Source organism: Oryzias latipes, chromosome 20, assembly GCF_053564925.1.
Source record: "Oryzias latipes strain Hd-rR chromosome 20, Olatipes_Hd-rR_3.1".
In the NCBI taxonomy this organism is placed as follows: domain Eukaryota; kingdom Metazoa; phylum Chordata; class Actinopteri; order Beloniformes; family Adrianichthyidae; genus Oryzias; species Oryzias latipes.
In genome coordinates this window covers 18866091-18882328 of record NC_136256.1, presented here as the reverse complement: position 1 = coordinate 18882328, position 16238 = coordinate 18866091, and the positions used below count along the sequence as shown (strand labels likewise).

Sequence of the window (16238 nt, the reverse complement as noted above, 5' to 3'; positions counted from 1 at the left end):
AAAACAGGCAAAGTCAGATGAGCGGATGGTGACAGACTCTAAAGTTGCATCGTTTTTTCCTGTTCTTGTTCCATCATTATGCTGAATAACTGTCTCGGCTGAGATTTTATTAATGTGTCACAGTCTCTATTAAAATTCCTCCAAATTTTGTTATCTTTCTTGTTCTCAGAAGACTCAATTATATTGTATTTTTTAACTTTTCTTTTTCCAAAGGTCTCCTCTCAGAGACAAATCCAGTGGGTTCGCCTTTCATGGTTCTTTGCTTTTATTAAAGGAGATATATTGGCTAATCGAGCAAGGAGAACTGTTTAGATGTGTCAAAATCTGAACCTTATGTGACCAAATTCTGTCAATTATCTATGAAAATACTGACATCCATTCAAAGCAAAACTATTTGAAGCTATAAGGGAAGATTATCAGGGAATAATCCGTATTTAAACAAAATTTAATTATAAATAATTATTTTACATGACTAAGTGTCGCGCTTTCTCTTTCTTGGCTCATGCTTTTGACAAAATGTATGGATTTATGTATTTTTGTTAACAGTTCAGATTTTTTCATTTTACATTCAAGTTTATGCATTTTCCTTCTGACTCCAATTTGGAGACAAGACTGACACGAATGTGTACAGTACTGCCACAAATGTTCATTTCAGCTCCCTTTTTTGTTTCACAATCAGAACCCAATGGAAATACATATTTTATTTTATTTAGTTACTGTTTGGCTGGGATGCTCTTACAGTTCACAACCAGTAGAGGGCAGTCAAAGGCATCTTCACAGATAAACATACTATAGATTACTGAAAACAATTAAAGTAAGAAAAAAAAATCCTGCTACATGTCAGATGTAACAGTGATGTATTTACATGAAGTAAAAGAACTAAACATCATTAAAAGTGTAGTAAAGTCTGAAGTCACAGTGTGGGAAGGATTCAAGTCCATATCTCCGATTTCTACCGTTCAAAAGGTTTATCCTAAAACACAATAAAAATCATTTCCTGTAATGCTTTTATTATTTAACTTAGTTTAGGGATCACCTGAAAAATCTTTAATGGAAAAAATACCAAAACAATATCCAATGATTCTTTGCAGCTTCAGGAATCCAAAAAATGAGTTTAATAGTTTAATCTAATTGTGCTGACTGTGATTGATGAAGAATGGAGGGTGAATGTGGGAGGGGGCAGTAGAACAGTCTCAGACAGGATCCTTCACGTTTGTGGCTGAAACAGCAGACATGATGATGAAATCACGTCAGTTTGACTTTATTTCTTCTTTAGTTTGAGGGTCTAAAGCTTCACAGCTAAAGATTTCATCATAGGTTGTTTTGGTCTGATTTGATTATGAGGTGATGGCGTTAAGCTGCAACACACCAAAGGTGGAGCAGGTTATTCTTTTGTTTTTAACAGGAACTGAATCTTTTTGCATCATCTGTTTTTCTGGTCTACCTCATGGTAACTTTTTTTTTTCCAGCGCCAAGTTCACTTTCTCTTTCATGTCTTTACATTTTAGCTTTTTGTTTCCCCGCCAAATCTTAGCCTTCAGCTGTTTATTTTGCTCACAAACATTTTCTGAATTCCTTTCATCTGCCTGTTTGCTGCCTTCATGTATACTTCCTTCATCAGAACCATTCTGACCCTGACTCTGTTTTTCCATTAAATTCCCATGACAGACCAAACACAGAATAAATGTATGCAAAGTGATTCCTTTATTTATTTTTGGTGCCCTTGTAAAGGTGCTATATCTGTGTAAAGTACACCGCAGGATTTCCCCTCCTCTTCATCACAGTTCATATCACTGAACTAACTAGAGCAGTCACTGACGGAGGAGAGCAGACGCCTAAAGGGAACCCTCACTTTCATCTCATAGGCTGTGAGATCTTTTTAATCTCACTGTGGTGTGCCTTTGATATCAAGGTAGCATAGCAAGATCTCAGGTTCTGTTTAAACTAAGCACGCTTAGAACCGTACACGTGTGCATTCTTGCATGTGTTTGTGCTCACATGCCAAAGAGTTGATCTTAAAGATCAAAAGACACCAAAGAGGATTTTATAACTTTAATTTTCAGGATTTTCTTTCTCCTGGTTCTTCCTCAGAAGTTCTTATCATCTAACTGTAGGGCTGTTTGTACAAATTCTGCAAAGATTTGCAAAGAATGAGGACCTCTGTAACCTGAGGTAAACACTTTCCTGTTCATTTTACTCAGGAAATTAAATGTGATCCATTTGGAAGCCTTCCAGCAAAGCTCTGGCATATTACATCTACCTCTAGTTCTTTTTGTGTCAGCCAACATAAAAGCATCAGGGTCCAACTATCATTCTTTCTCTTCCATGTAGAAAAAAATAATAATTATAATTTACAATCAGAACTTCTTCAAAATCTGCACTTAATTCATCAAAGCCCCCCTCTGACATGTTGGTGTTTTTAACATTTTCTTGTGGTATTTTTCTCATGATGAAGGGACATATGTAAAGGAAATGAAGCCTAAAATTGGAATTCTTAGTATTTATTTATTCAAATCATTCTAAACAGGACAGTTAAAAGACCAATGGGAACGCTTTTACAGTGGATCAAAAGATGATTGAAGTGGATCTTTCAGAAAAGTTTAAAAAAATATTAACTTTAGGTAGGATTCCAGGGTAAAAAGCACAACTGAAGCATTATTTTAAAGCAAAAACATCCCAATTTTTTGCAAAATTATTAGTGAATTATTTTTTAGTATTATAAACTTACTATCGGAGTGTTTTCGGAAGAGCCGTCACAGATCAGGGGGGTATTCCATGAAGCATGTTTAAACTAGCCTGACTTTAACCCTGAACTCTGCCTGAAATCCGCCTGAACTTGCTTACTCGGGGTATGTCGGTTCCAAAAGACCGGATATGAGTTGGCGTAATTACGCTCGACTTGGTAAACCTGGGTTAATGTCAGAAAGTCGTGCGTTTACTTATTAACCTGGGTTAATAAGTAAACGCACGAGTTTCTGATCTTATTTCCATTTTCATGTGACGGATATGTATATATATATATATATATATATATATATATATATATATATATATATATATATATATATATATATATTTATAACTTATCCAATTTTGCCAACTTAAATGAATAACTTCTATTGTTAACAAGTAATTGAGTTAAATTTATTCAGCCTAATTTCTGACATCTATAAAAATCAATAGTTGTTAATACAACTCAAATTTACATATTTATTTAACTAAATGTCATATTTCTCCAATTCAAGTAATCTTTTTTCCATCGTCATGAATTAAAATTCTTGAACTCGCATATGTCTAAGTTTGAGCCGGCAGATCCTCATTTTTATAACAATAAAAAGAACAAAAGAGTGTGTGCTCAGTGCTTTGATTAATTTAGGAATTTTCCAACTTTGTCAATATGCGTTTTTACTGTAGGGGTGCTATATAATCTCTATAGTCTTTTCCAATATCCATACATGGTCTTATTACCCTCTCAATGTGGAAAAAGTATCTGAGCTATTTCAGTCACTAAATCATCTTCAAATGGACATGGCATGCTGCTTCACCTCTCTGTAAACAAAGTAACCTTCAACTAAACCTGCTCCAGACCAGGTTATGTTCAGAGCATGAGTTGCCATGGCAACTTGACCTACTCTGAAACATACCTCCATTTCTGGAACCGAAAGCTGAGGTTATCAACTTCCTTAGCCTCAAACTTACCGTGGGAGCTAGCATAACCTTGTTTTCTGGAATACCCCCCAGACGTTCGGAGTTGTAACTGCTTCCTCGTGTCCTTTTGTCATGCTGTCACCTCTTCCACTGACTTGTTGTGTCTGCTTGACTGATACTATTCACACTTGTTATTTCTTTAGACAGGACATTTGACTGCCCGTTTAGTTTTTGACTGACATCTCTATCGCAGATGGAAAATAGGTCAGACATGCCCCGGCTCCTTCTCCTCTGTGCCAGCTGCCAGGCGTGGACGCAGAACAAGATTTGCCCCGAGGCAAATCGCTTAAGCTGCAGTGTTGGGGACTCCCTCGACGTGTAGGCGTCAAAGGCTTTTTATCAAGCCGCTAAAGTATTTAAAAAGTCACAGACAAAGTCACTAATGCCTTAGCCACACCCGTGTGAGGGGTTGTGCTGCAGGTATTTGGGTTGTCCGGACCCTTAAAGGGTTGTAGAGAGGGGGCGGGCAGATCTTAAGAGGAGCTCAGGTGTGCCTAGCAGTTCCCTTGACGCTCGTACGACAACCCAAAGGGATGTCATGAAAATGGAATGTACTATGTCGTGCAAGTAAGTGCATCGTGAAGTTATTGTAAGGAGAACGTAAGTGGTGCTATCATACAGTAAGCACACTCTTTAGTAATGCCTTAGTCACAACTGGGTGGATATGGGCTGTCTGCGGGTAAAAATATGGGGTAAACCTGCATAGGTCACGCAGATGACTAGCCGGAAATATCAAGGTCGCAGACCGCTTGGTGAGACTGTATGGCGAAAATATTCATGCACATTTTTGTACTGTAAGTTACAGAACACTTAACCCTTGTGCTATCTTAGATGACCCCACCCTTGCATTGACGTGTTCTCCCTACCATGACAAAAGTGGATAAAGGTGGAAAGATTTTATGTAATCCATGGACACCAGTGAGGTTCACAAATCATTGAAGAAAAAAGGTTCAGAGCACTGCCTAGTGGGTCTAGATGACCCAACTCCCAATGTTAAAGTGCCTAGAATAGCACAAGGGTTACAGGGAAGTATGCCGGTTTGTGCTCCTTGCATGCTTTTTGTGTGCAGTCTGGCTGTTAGAAATAAGAAAATCAGACAATTAGTATAGTTTGTGAGGTCATCCTATTGGCACCCTACAAATCACGTGCACAGCCTGTAAAGGGCCAGTGCACACACCTTACAGGAGTGCTGGGTAAAGGGGAACGTGCAACAGCATTATCGGTACGTCATAAGAGTGTGTTACTTACATTATTTTTACAAAAATTTCCCACACACAAATACACACACACATAATGGTACGCTCCGTTTTCATGACGTCCCTTGAGGTGGCCGAACGAGCCTCAAGGAAACTGCACCTACTCTCCTCTGACTGTGCAGCCCCTCCCTTCCACAACCCTCCACTGGCCCGAACAACTCTTCACGTGTGCATGTGACTAAGGCAAAAGGTGCGTGCAAATGCTGTACGCACGGAGTGTGCAGATGATATGTAAGTGCCTGTAGGACACCTGTAAGACTTCCAATTTATGCTATAATTGTCTGATTCCCTAAATTCTAACTTTACGCAAAAAGCCTGCAAGGGGTGGGCAAGGAGCATGCAACTAAATGCACTTGCAATAAAGTAAAAAAATTATAAAAATACAAATTTCAGTGTTTGCTACGATCGTAGCATGCCCATCAAAAAATGTGAGCATGAACATTTTAACTTGAAGGTCGATCTACAACTTTGATATTTCCTGCAGGCCACATGCCTTGTACAGGTTTGAACGTTTTTTGGCCACAGACAGCCAGTATCCACCTGTAAGAGCAGTTGTGACTAAGAGCTAAGCTGGTAACGATGGCTGAAATGTCCTGAGTATTTATTTACAAACCAATCGGGAACCCACCCTTTATTAAAACCCGCCGTGTGACAGATTTCATGCACAAACCTAGCAGCTGCTGTGCTTTCACACGCTCGCCATTTTGAAATCGGGTTATGGGAAGTCTCATTTAATTTTGTCATAAATACAGCAGGCTGTATAAATGTATCTGCTTTAACTCTGTCTCATATATTTCTATGCTGGACTGCCTCTTCTCCCAATGGGTTGAGAGGAAACAGATAAAATCACAGATACAAGCAGCGGAAATGAGATTCCTTCACATGGAGGCTGGGGTCTCCCTCAGATAAGGTTTGAAGCTCATCCCTCCCGCAGGAACTCAGAGTAGAGCTGCTGCTCCTTCAAATCTAGAGAAGCCGTTTAAGGTGGCGTGGACAGAATGTCGCCTGGACACCTTTCTAATGAGGCGTTACAGACGCGTCCAAACGGGAGGAAGACCCTGCGGCAGAGCAAGGACACGCTGGAGAGATTATCTCTCAGCTGTGCCTGGGAATGTGTCTTCCAAAAAGAGATGGAATTGCTGGCTGGGAGCTGGGAGGTCTGGGTGTCCTTGCTGACATTCTGCCTGAATCTCATTCAAGTGGAGTCTAATGGCTGGATGGATGGTTGTCCTTTTACAGTGTTTCTCTTTCTCGCAGTGACTTTAAATAGAAATTATAGAAGTCCGTTTCAACACAAAAAATATGAGTGTTTTTTGAAACCTTGGTCATTTTTCATGCACTCTGTGTGTCTGCAGAGGTTTTTCTCTTGCTTTCTCCAGCATTCAAAATGATGGATATGTTAAATAAACAGTGACTTGTAGGATAATATGTATAAGGCAGTCCAATACAAGGCTGTTTGTCCGTTTGTGACCCCATGAGTGACTGCTAATCCATCCCGGCCTCTTTGCTGGATGAGACCTGAGATAAGGTGCAGTTCCTGGTGACCCTGAGCGGGATGAAGCAGGAAAAAGGACGAATGGATAACATGTTATCTTTGTGTTTCAAAGGTTGATTTAACTTGAGAAAATGGAGAGGATGAGCATTAATCATGTCGCTCAAGTCTGCGCTGGCAGATTATGTGGAATCAACCCTGAAGGAAAGAGGGCTCCTTCATAAAACATAAAACCCAAAGCTTGAGTGCATCACAGATTAAAATGGTGCTCGGTGCTTTGGTATTAATGCAGATCATGTTAATCGTGTAACGTCTCTGTAAATCAAACCCAAAGATGCAGAAACCTCTGAGTTTGTTTGTTTGTGTGTTGATGCTCATGGTTGACAGGCGCCCTAAGGTGGTGAGGAAACATAAAAAAGTTTCTCTCATATAAATAATCTCTTCTTAGCAAACCTTCCGGCTCTACTTTTCTTGCGCTATTTATAATTATCTCTTTATCTTTCCTCTGCACCTCCCTGGGCTAATTAGCTTATTTCTGACAACCAACTGGGTGCATTATGGCCACTATTGTTAGTCTCCACATCGTTCCATGTTTGACTGTTAAATCTATGATGAACTCCTTAGATGATTATTATTTAGACTACAGCTCAATTCCGAAACTGTGAATGCACACTTGATGAAATACCGTTAAAAAAATGAACATCAAAGGTTTTAATGTGAGAGGAGTGGCAGATTTGTGGTGTGCGTTTGTGTACAAGGGATGAACAAAGAATCCCACAGTTACTTTAATCACTTTTGGTGGCAATAACAGGGGTTGTGTTATTTCCAAGTGCACCCAGTGGATTTATCAGCAACTGACAGGTGTTATTTGCTCAGAAAATAAGTATGTTTTTTTATTGATTGCTTCGGTTTAATTTTCTTGCTGTCTGAATTTTTCTCTGCAGAGTGAGAGTGCTTCTAATGAGATTCCAGGATAAATAGGAGCATTGTTGGGGAAGCTACCACATGCGCCGTGTGTGTGAAAGAGAAATCTAAGGAATCACTGTTGTGGAACTGAGTGTATAAGGATTGCACCTTTGCAGGAGTGCTGTGATTTGTTGTATTAAATATTCTTATTAAATTGCAAAGCAGAGATTGACTTGTATTGTTTCCAAAGTAATGAAAAACTTAACGTCCCACTTCAACAGCAGAGCTGCATGATTATATTTAAAGTTATAGTCAATAGATTCATATCCTTTAAAAGCAATGTTCAACAAGAAATACTTTTTTCCAAAACTGGAGGTCTATTTTGAGCTCTATTTATTTAATCTTAACCTTACTGCTGAACTGACAGTACAAAGATTATAGTACGATATCTTTATTATCTTTACATGATAAGCATATTAAAAGAATTCAACCAAAACATCCCAGAATGAATGTTGGGTATTTCTGTGCCTGGTTCATCCTTGCGAATGATTTTCCATATGCTAAAAGAACCCTTGTTGGTTTGTTCAAACTGTAATCCGCTCAGGGGGAAGATGGCATCTGTGCCAGGCATGTGACCGCATGCAAAATATGCAAGAGATGCCCAGAGCAACAACTGACATTACAAACATGCTGTCTGAAATTCTTTCGTTGATGTCATTATCCACACTAAAACAATTTGAGGGGGAGAGGCAGCCTTTGCTCCAAGACGAACATCCAAAATTGCAAATGAGACTTAGAAAGAATTAAAAAAATTTAAACACTTGGGTCAGAATCACGCCGTTGCAAGAACCTTAAATATTGATTATTAATATTTTTCTGGATTATCTCTCAAAGCAGAATCTTTTGTTAGCTTTTGTTTTTGAAAAGACAACTAAAGAAACATTTGCTGTCACCCTGTTGAGTCATTTTTCTCTTGTTCACAAATTTTGTTTGTCTGTTAGAGTATTGCAATGATCAGTCATACCTACAACCAAATCATTCGATGAATATTTTACAAGCATGCGTGGGGGACATTATCCATTTAGTTTTTAGATTTCAGCACTAAAACCCATCATCACTTCATCTCATCTTACTGTATTAATTTGCAAAATGCCTAAGCCTGATAACAAATTCTCTGGTTAGGAATGCCAATTACAATAATGGATATTTAAACATTTATTTCAAGTCAAAGTCCAATCAGTTTTTGCGCATCTGGATGAGTGAAACTTTTTTATGTCTTTTGACCATCCCATGCCCTTATTAGAACATTTCAGAAAAAATTAACCTGCAGCTTTGAAGTAGAAATAACCACAAGGCCTTTTTTACTGATGTCTAGAATACATTTGTAATGCACAATATATCAATCCAAAATGCCAATATTTATGAAGAATAGGAGCAATAATCACTACCGGTATATAATATCTAAACAAAATGTTTTTCACTTAAGATTTGCTTTAAAATCTTTTCTTTCATTTATGATCAATTTTAAGTGCTAAATAAAAGTATTACTTGTAACATTGCCATGTAGAACTGCTTCTTTACCAGTATGCCAGTATACAACAGTGCAGTATTTGATTAGTGCATTTATTATAGTTGTGTAGTCAACTATGTTGGCAGGATTTACATTGACAACAGATTTATATTAACTTGTTTCCCCCATTATCATGCATCTCTAAAGTGAACTGTTTTTTCCTTTTAATGTAATAATAGAAAAATTGAGTCACAGTACTAGTTTTTCATTTTTAATCTACTCAAGTAAAAGTAAAAAGCATGGTACTTTAAAACTATTCCAAGGAGAAGAATTTTAACAAAAAGTCACTGAAGAAACGCGTTACTTCTCTGGTTGTAATAGAGTTTGTTACTGAGTAGAAAGAGCTGATCTGGACAATTAGATGGAAAATACATTGAAGGAGGAGCGATATACGAGTAAATCAAGAAAAAGAAGAATGTGAATGTTTTATATATTTTGCTCAAAAAGTAAAAGGGTGATATTTTCTCATTTAAATTTTAAAGCAATGGGATGCTATTTGTTTAAATGGCCTACTTTTGGTTTGCTCTCTGTGAAACGTTGGCAAATTTATTGAAAACCCTGCAAATTTAGTTTGGCTAAATCTCCTCTCCACCCTCGACAGCTGCTGACTGCTGCAATCTCGTATCGATCTCCACGAGGCTGTTAAACTGCACAAAAGCCAAGAGCAAAAAAAAGCTCACACACCAACTGGATCATTTATATCCACAACTGCATCTCATACAAACTCAAGTTACAGCAAGTCCCTTCTAAGTTATGACCACACAAGCGTTTCAATATCTGCATGTAAGCACAAATAAATTATCTTTCAATGACACAGCAGCACGCAGTCAGCAAACACACAGATCGATGAATTCTCCGTTACTATACTTAGGCTTTCTGGTGGAAGTAGATTAACAGTGTAAAGAGACAAGCAGCTTCATCACTGCAAAGGACAGAAGAGGACACTCTGATGGATTGAAAATCCTCAGAGTAACACTGGCTCAGGCTGGGAGGTTGTGCAGACTGCACAGGTGTGTTTGTGTACATGCTGCCAGATGACAATCCAGAGTATGATCCTAAATGGAAACTTTTAGTCTTGCTCTGAACATGGACTAAAAGCTTGAACTCTTTACAAGAGACTTGAAGTTGAGTCATAGCACTGTCACTTAAGATCTTCTTCCTTGAAACCTTTTGCAGCTCATCCAAGTTGCTTATCAGTCTGAGTGGGTCAGGATTCAGTCCACACTTGTAACCTCCCACATACCTGCAAATGGTTGGCTCATTAAAGGGACATAAAGAAGAGAAAGAGTGAAATGCCCCTCCTCTTGTAATCCCCCATTGAGTTACTGGATGTGGTCGTACTGGAGTTTTGGCTGTCTTTGGAACTAATGACAGGTCAGCCTCGTAAGCAGTTTTCAGCATGTACTTGTATTGTTTCGCTGATTCCTCTTTCCAACCCTCTGTCTGCTCTGTCAAGAATCTGACAGTACTTTGACTATTGAATGAAAATAATGAATTCTGCATCTCTCAGACTGATGAACGCTCTTGGATGAATGGCAAAAGCAAGAAGGAAAAAGAGTTTGTTTTCAAGAAAGAAGACTTTAAGACCAGGCACTAAGACTCAACTATAAGACTTCACCTGGAGGAAAGAGATCCTTCACCAACATATGTGCAGGAGAGGTTATTTGTCTCTGTGAGTGTGTTTGGGCTGTACCTGAATGCTGATGCTGCGGTTGTGGCGGGACATGTTGAGGCTGTGCGGCTGTCCGTTGGCCAGGTTACGCTGATCCACCTCTATCGAAAACGGCTCTTTTAGACCTCCGAGGCTGTAACGCACCTGCAGTGAACCTGAAGACGCAAAATTATTTTTCTTGGTCAAGTTTTAACCCTTTAACACCAGGGGGGTATTCCAGAAGGAATGTTTAAACCATCCTGACTTTAACCCTGAACTCTGGCTGAAATCCGCCTAAACTTGCTTACTCTGGGTAAAAGACCGGATATGAGTTGGCGTAATTACGCTCGACTTGGTAACCCTGGGTTAATGCGCATGCACAGAAAATACATAAAGGCATGATCAATGGATCGCCGATTTCTGGAGTCACCATGAAACACGTAGAGAAAAAAAGAGAGCGCTATACTCCAGTGAGACGGAGTGGGAGATTTTAATGACGCCATATGAAGATTATACGTCCATCAAAAAAGTAGCACGGCTGCATCATCAAAAGAAAGAGTTTCTTCTTGGAGAAAAAAAACGTACAAAGTAAATGCATGAGGTTCTATCTCATTTCTATTTTCATTGTGACGCATATTTATACATATATATATGTTTATATATAAAACGTATCAAACTTGAATGAATAACTTCAATTGGTAACAATATCATGAATCTGACTTAACTTCAGTTCTTGCAACATGTTTAAGCACTAGTGGTGCTTAATAATCTCATCATCTTCTTCCTCCCTCTCACTCATGGTGCAGAAAGAATTAAACATAACAGGACAAATAACTAGGCAATACACAGAAAAACAGCTACAACTAAACACATTTGGTCAAAAACCCACACTTAAACCCAAATCCGTCCAGACAGGCAAAGGGAATGATATCCCACAATTCCTTGCACTGCCAATCTAACAGCAGGACCACAGTTACAGTTAACTGAAGTAAATTATTAAGTTAGATCAATGTCAAAAGTTTATCTTTACAACATCGATACGTGGTCTTATCACCCTCTCACGGTGGAAAAAGTATCAGAGGTTTTTCATTCAAGAAGTCATCTTCAAATGGACTCCTTCACCTCTCTGAAACCAACTAACCTTCAACTAAACCTGCTCCAGACCAGGTTATGTTTAGAGAATGAGTTGCTATGGCAACTTGACATACCCTGAAACATACCTCCATTTTTGGAACAGAAAGCTGAGGTTATCCGCTTCCTAAGCCTCAAACATAACCTGGTTTTTGCTGGTCGCTGAAGCTCTGAAGTAAAAGGGTTAATATTGCCATCAAAACTTTGTGAAATAAGTATTTTCTTCAGGCTTTCAGTGCAGCTATTCAGTAATATTTTAGAAATATACACGAGTATTGACATACCTGTGCAGCTCTTACCGTTCTGCTTCAGCACCACAGCCATGTAATCCTGCGTCTTTGAGCTGATGTACACGAGGACAGCCGGGGCGCTGGATGTACTAAAACTGAATGCCAGTTCCTCCTTGGTGAGATCGACCTCATGTGGCGTTAACTGCTTTGTTAGAGCCTTTGAATCCTTACTGGCCCCTGCAACCACTTCAGGCAGGAAGTTGTACTTCACAAGTGTTCCAGCCTCAAAGAACCCCCCGATGTCTGGGTGAAACAACAAAGCAAACAAATCTAAATAACAGAAAGGAATGAGCGGAAAACATTCAAAGCACACCACTGCACCTGGGTCTGCACCTATAAAAACCAGCAAGGAGGGAATTCAAGGAAGAAGGAAAGGCACCTTGAATCATAAGCAAGCTGCAGGGAGCCACTTCCAACCCCACACATGCAGAGTCACAAATGGGTAAGCATAAAATATGACCGGGAGGAGAGAAGCACACACACAGATGTGACTGCGTTCAGAAAGTGTACTAAAGTAGGTGTTAAATTGCTGTTCTTCAGCATCTGAAGCCAAACAATACACCATTTACCAGTATATTAAGAATCTTAATAGCATATTTCAATCTTTCCAGGGGGCTTATTGATTCTCATAATCAAATCTTGAGAAGATATAAGCTTTTTTTCCCCCTACAACCAACCTTTGTTATGCTCCTTGTTTATGTGTGAGTGTGTATGTATTTACAGACTATGCATGTCAGTTATAGAGGAGATGAAGGAATAACATGCATGAAATAAAGAAAATGGTTTCGGAATGTGGAAACAATGGGGTTAGTGTTTTTTTTTTGGGTTAATTTCCGGATGTTTGATAAGCTTGCAGTGGAAGGACTTAATAATTAGTGATTTTTAACTGCAAATATTCCAACTGTTGTGTCTTTTATAGTTTAACTCAGAAGTCTGCAACCTTCAACACTTAAAGAGCCATTCACATCTATTGAATGGAGCAGTCACCATTACAGTGCAAAAAACAAAATCTAACAAAGTATTATATTTAAAAAAGAAAAAGGAATTTTTTTTTTTTGCCTTATAATCAGGCATCCTTTATGTATGAATTCTGGTTGTGCTTACTGATCTCCATTCGATTTTCTGTGGTACACAGAGCTCAAAAGTCTGTTTAAATGTTTTAGTCTGACTTTGGTAACTTACAAAGCCACACCACTTCATGGCTTGTTGGTGCATTATGGGTACTGTAGTCAGGAGCCTCACTGTTTGTGAATGAGTTTAATAAAGTTTGACTTATCTCACTGTTTTGTTTTGCCTGATGCACCTTGTTGTCGAAAAATTGTTACCTTTTATCATTTAAAACATTTTTTTATATGTCTTAGACCAGACATTCACAATGAACGGATAAAAGAGCCATATGTGGCCCCGGAGTCTGTTTAATCAATTCTTGCCAACATACCCATGCAGGTAGACGGTACTTTGATATTTGGCTTGCTGTAACTTCAAAGATAAAGTTGTGCGAAAATGAGCTTTTCCTTAATTTCCAAATAAAAAGTTGAGGTGTTTTGGAAAAAAAAAAACTATCGAAAACTTTTTATTCAGAACTGTGAGGTTTGAGTATCTGCCTCTGCCCTGTTCAATAGAAAGAGACCCTACAACTTTAGTGGTAAAGCAGTTTTCCAGAAGTATCAAAAGGAAAACTGCAGCTCTTCATTCACATTTATGTTTATTTTACTCTATGATTTCCTCCTGACTGCACAAGTAATACATATATATATATATATATATATATATTCTTTTGCATGTGTTCACATGTGCACTGCCGCCATGTGACCTCTGAAGGGCAGATAGGCAAACAAAATGAGAGTATAATAAAAGCACTGCAGGCTCCCATGAGCAGAGTGTAAATATAGATACAATGGAAATGCACTATGCAGTTACGGCAAACTTCATGCATTTTTCACTTGCAGGGAGGATGAGGAAAGAGGGGTGGATTATGGATTGAGAAGGGGGACAGATCTGGAAGAGGAGAAAAAAACGAAAAAGTGCAAAAAAAACCCACATATGCGTAAGAGAAAAAAAAAAAAAAATTTAAAGGAGGGGAAAAGACAAAGCAATTGCCAGGAGGGAGGCGCAACAAAAGAATGCAAGTGTGCGGATAGAAGAGGATGATGAAAAAAATCAAAGGAGGGACAAACAATGAAAAGGAAAGTCACATGGCATACACAAAAAAACAATCAGACACAAGGGTGTGCTCTCCCCCTTCCACCGTTTCTGGGATGCACACATGAATAAAATCTGCGCTCATCACACAGTATAGGCTAATCTTTGTTCTTCAAATCCGGAAATGCCTGATTGGTTGTGACAGGATTTCTAGGAGGTCTTTTTATGTCTTACACCAGCACATCAACCCACATTTCCACTCTCAGATGCAAACAGGCACACACAAGCTTTTACACAAAGATACACACTCTGCTGTTCTGTCATCTTGTCACCCTCCTGCCAAGAGCACCAGGGAAAAACACCATTCAACTTTAGGAAACAAATTAATTCACGTGTCGCAGATCAGCTCTGACTGGGAGCAAGCAGAACGCCTCTGACAGTGTTGCTGCTTTTTCCCCCTGGAGTATTTTATGAAAACTTGTTCTGGGAAGTCAAACTTTAATAGGGTTTATAATGAAACCCAGTGAAACAAACATCATATTTTAGCAATATGCAATAGTGCACAAACAGAACTGCAGCAACAATCCTTGTCAGTGATTTTCAAAAAGCTGTTAACTTCTAGCTGGAGTCACTTTCACTTTATTTTTTTCTTTTGTTTGAACCCTCAGTTGTGCTTTTCTCACTGTATCAGTATTCAGCAAGAGCTGCCTTTGTTCAGGAAGAATTGGTGGTTAAGCACAACACCACTCGTTTGGTGTCTTTTATCGTGAACCCAAACAGTTTGAAATGACGACTCCAGGCAATCGCAAAGCACAGCATAAAAGTCACAGTGGCCTGTTTGGCAATGACGCCTGTTGAGGCACAAATGTTCCAGCAGTATTACTGTGCTGTTGGAATAAGGCATTGCCTATTGAGACTCCGAATAATAAAATCACTCACAAACAGGGTGGTAAAAATCTTTCTCAATGGTTTGTGACTTTCATTGGAAGGTTGGGTTAAAGACTGTCATCGTAAATGGCATCAACACACAATATAGAGAGGTGTTTATAATCCTGGAAGTGTAGCCTTTGTTTTTCACTGAAAATTATTTTTAAACACCTCTTACCTCTTGTGCAGAATGGGCCGTCGTAGGCAGTTGCAGTGCAGTCGCACAAATAGCCGTTATACCTCTCCATGCATTTTCCTCCATTCCGGCAATACATCCCAAAGCTGGTACAGTGGCCTTGACAACCAGGCTCGACCCCGGGCGTAACCTTGGCCCTTTCCTCCAAGTCGAGAGTAATGCCGTTCATTCGGAGGGCTCTGATACAACCCAGGAACCCTCTTTGTCCCCCTGCAGCACCTAAGGAGTAGGTGATTCAGACAATAAAGAGCTAACATATAGTATTTCATAAAGAACAACTGCAGGAAGAGACAAGTGGAATGGGAAAAAAAGAGGAGCCAGCCTCAAAGAAGCCATTCTGAATGCAAAAATACCCTCTTTTTAAATCTTTTTCAGAAATGTTAATATCCTGATGCCTAAAGGAAGCCAGTGATGTGCTAATCGTTCCGACTGCAGCAGCGCACTTGAAACAACCTTCAAGATGTTTGACTTCTTTGCTAATTAGAGCAGCCTAATGAACACAGTTCCTTAATGAAGATCTCACAAGCAAACAAATGCTAATGGGTGCATGAATCCATGTAAACTACATGTTATGGACAAACATCTAAAACGTACCACACACATCCTACCTGATTTAAAACAGTCAATATGCACATTAATGGTTAGCCTTGGGGTGTCGATAGCCATTTTTGCAAAGTGCTTCCATTGTCATTCTGGTCTTGCACCATTACAGTCTAACTACCCATTAACTTGGACAAGGTGGAGGGTGTTGAGTAGATGAATGTGCACTGGAATGAGTAAAGCAATAAACACACTCATAAACATACACCTACAGCTATGGATCTGAAGGCGCCTAACATCGGCCTGATGGGGGACAGATAAGGCTGCAGCGTACAAAAATTCACATCATCAACCGACGTCAGGGGACATTTTGGAAGGTACAACCTCTGTGGTCTCTTACTGTGGTTCACAGAGCTCTTCACTTAACCA

General features: G+C 39.2%; 1 protein-coding gene across 4 annotated transcripts in view; it reads right to left on the bottom strand.

Annotated features, from left to right (window-relative positions):
• Positions 1–16238, bottom strand: part of cntnap2a (contactin associated protein 2a) — a 365138-nt gene that overhangs the window by 20283 nt on the left and 328617 nt on the right. For all 4 annotated transcript variants that reach the window (XM_020712697.2, XM_020712695.3, XM_011488837.4 and 1 more), the window contains 3 exons: positions 15252–15488; positions 12014–12247; positions 10626–10759 (listed from right to left, as the gene is read on the bottom strand). In XM_020712697.2, the coding sequence (XP_020568356.1) occupies positions 10626–10759; positions 12014–12247; positions 15252–15488 (605 nt within the window). The remainder of the gene's footprint in view (positions 1–10625; positions 10760–12013; positions 12248–15251; positions 15489–16238) is intronic.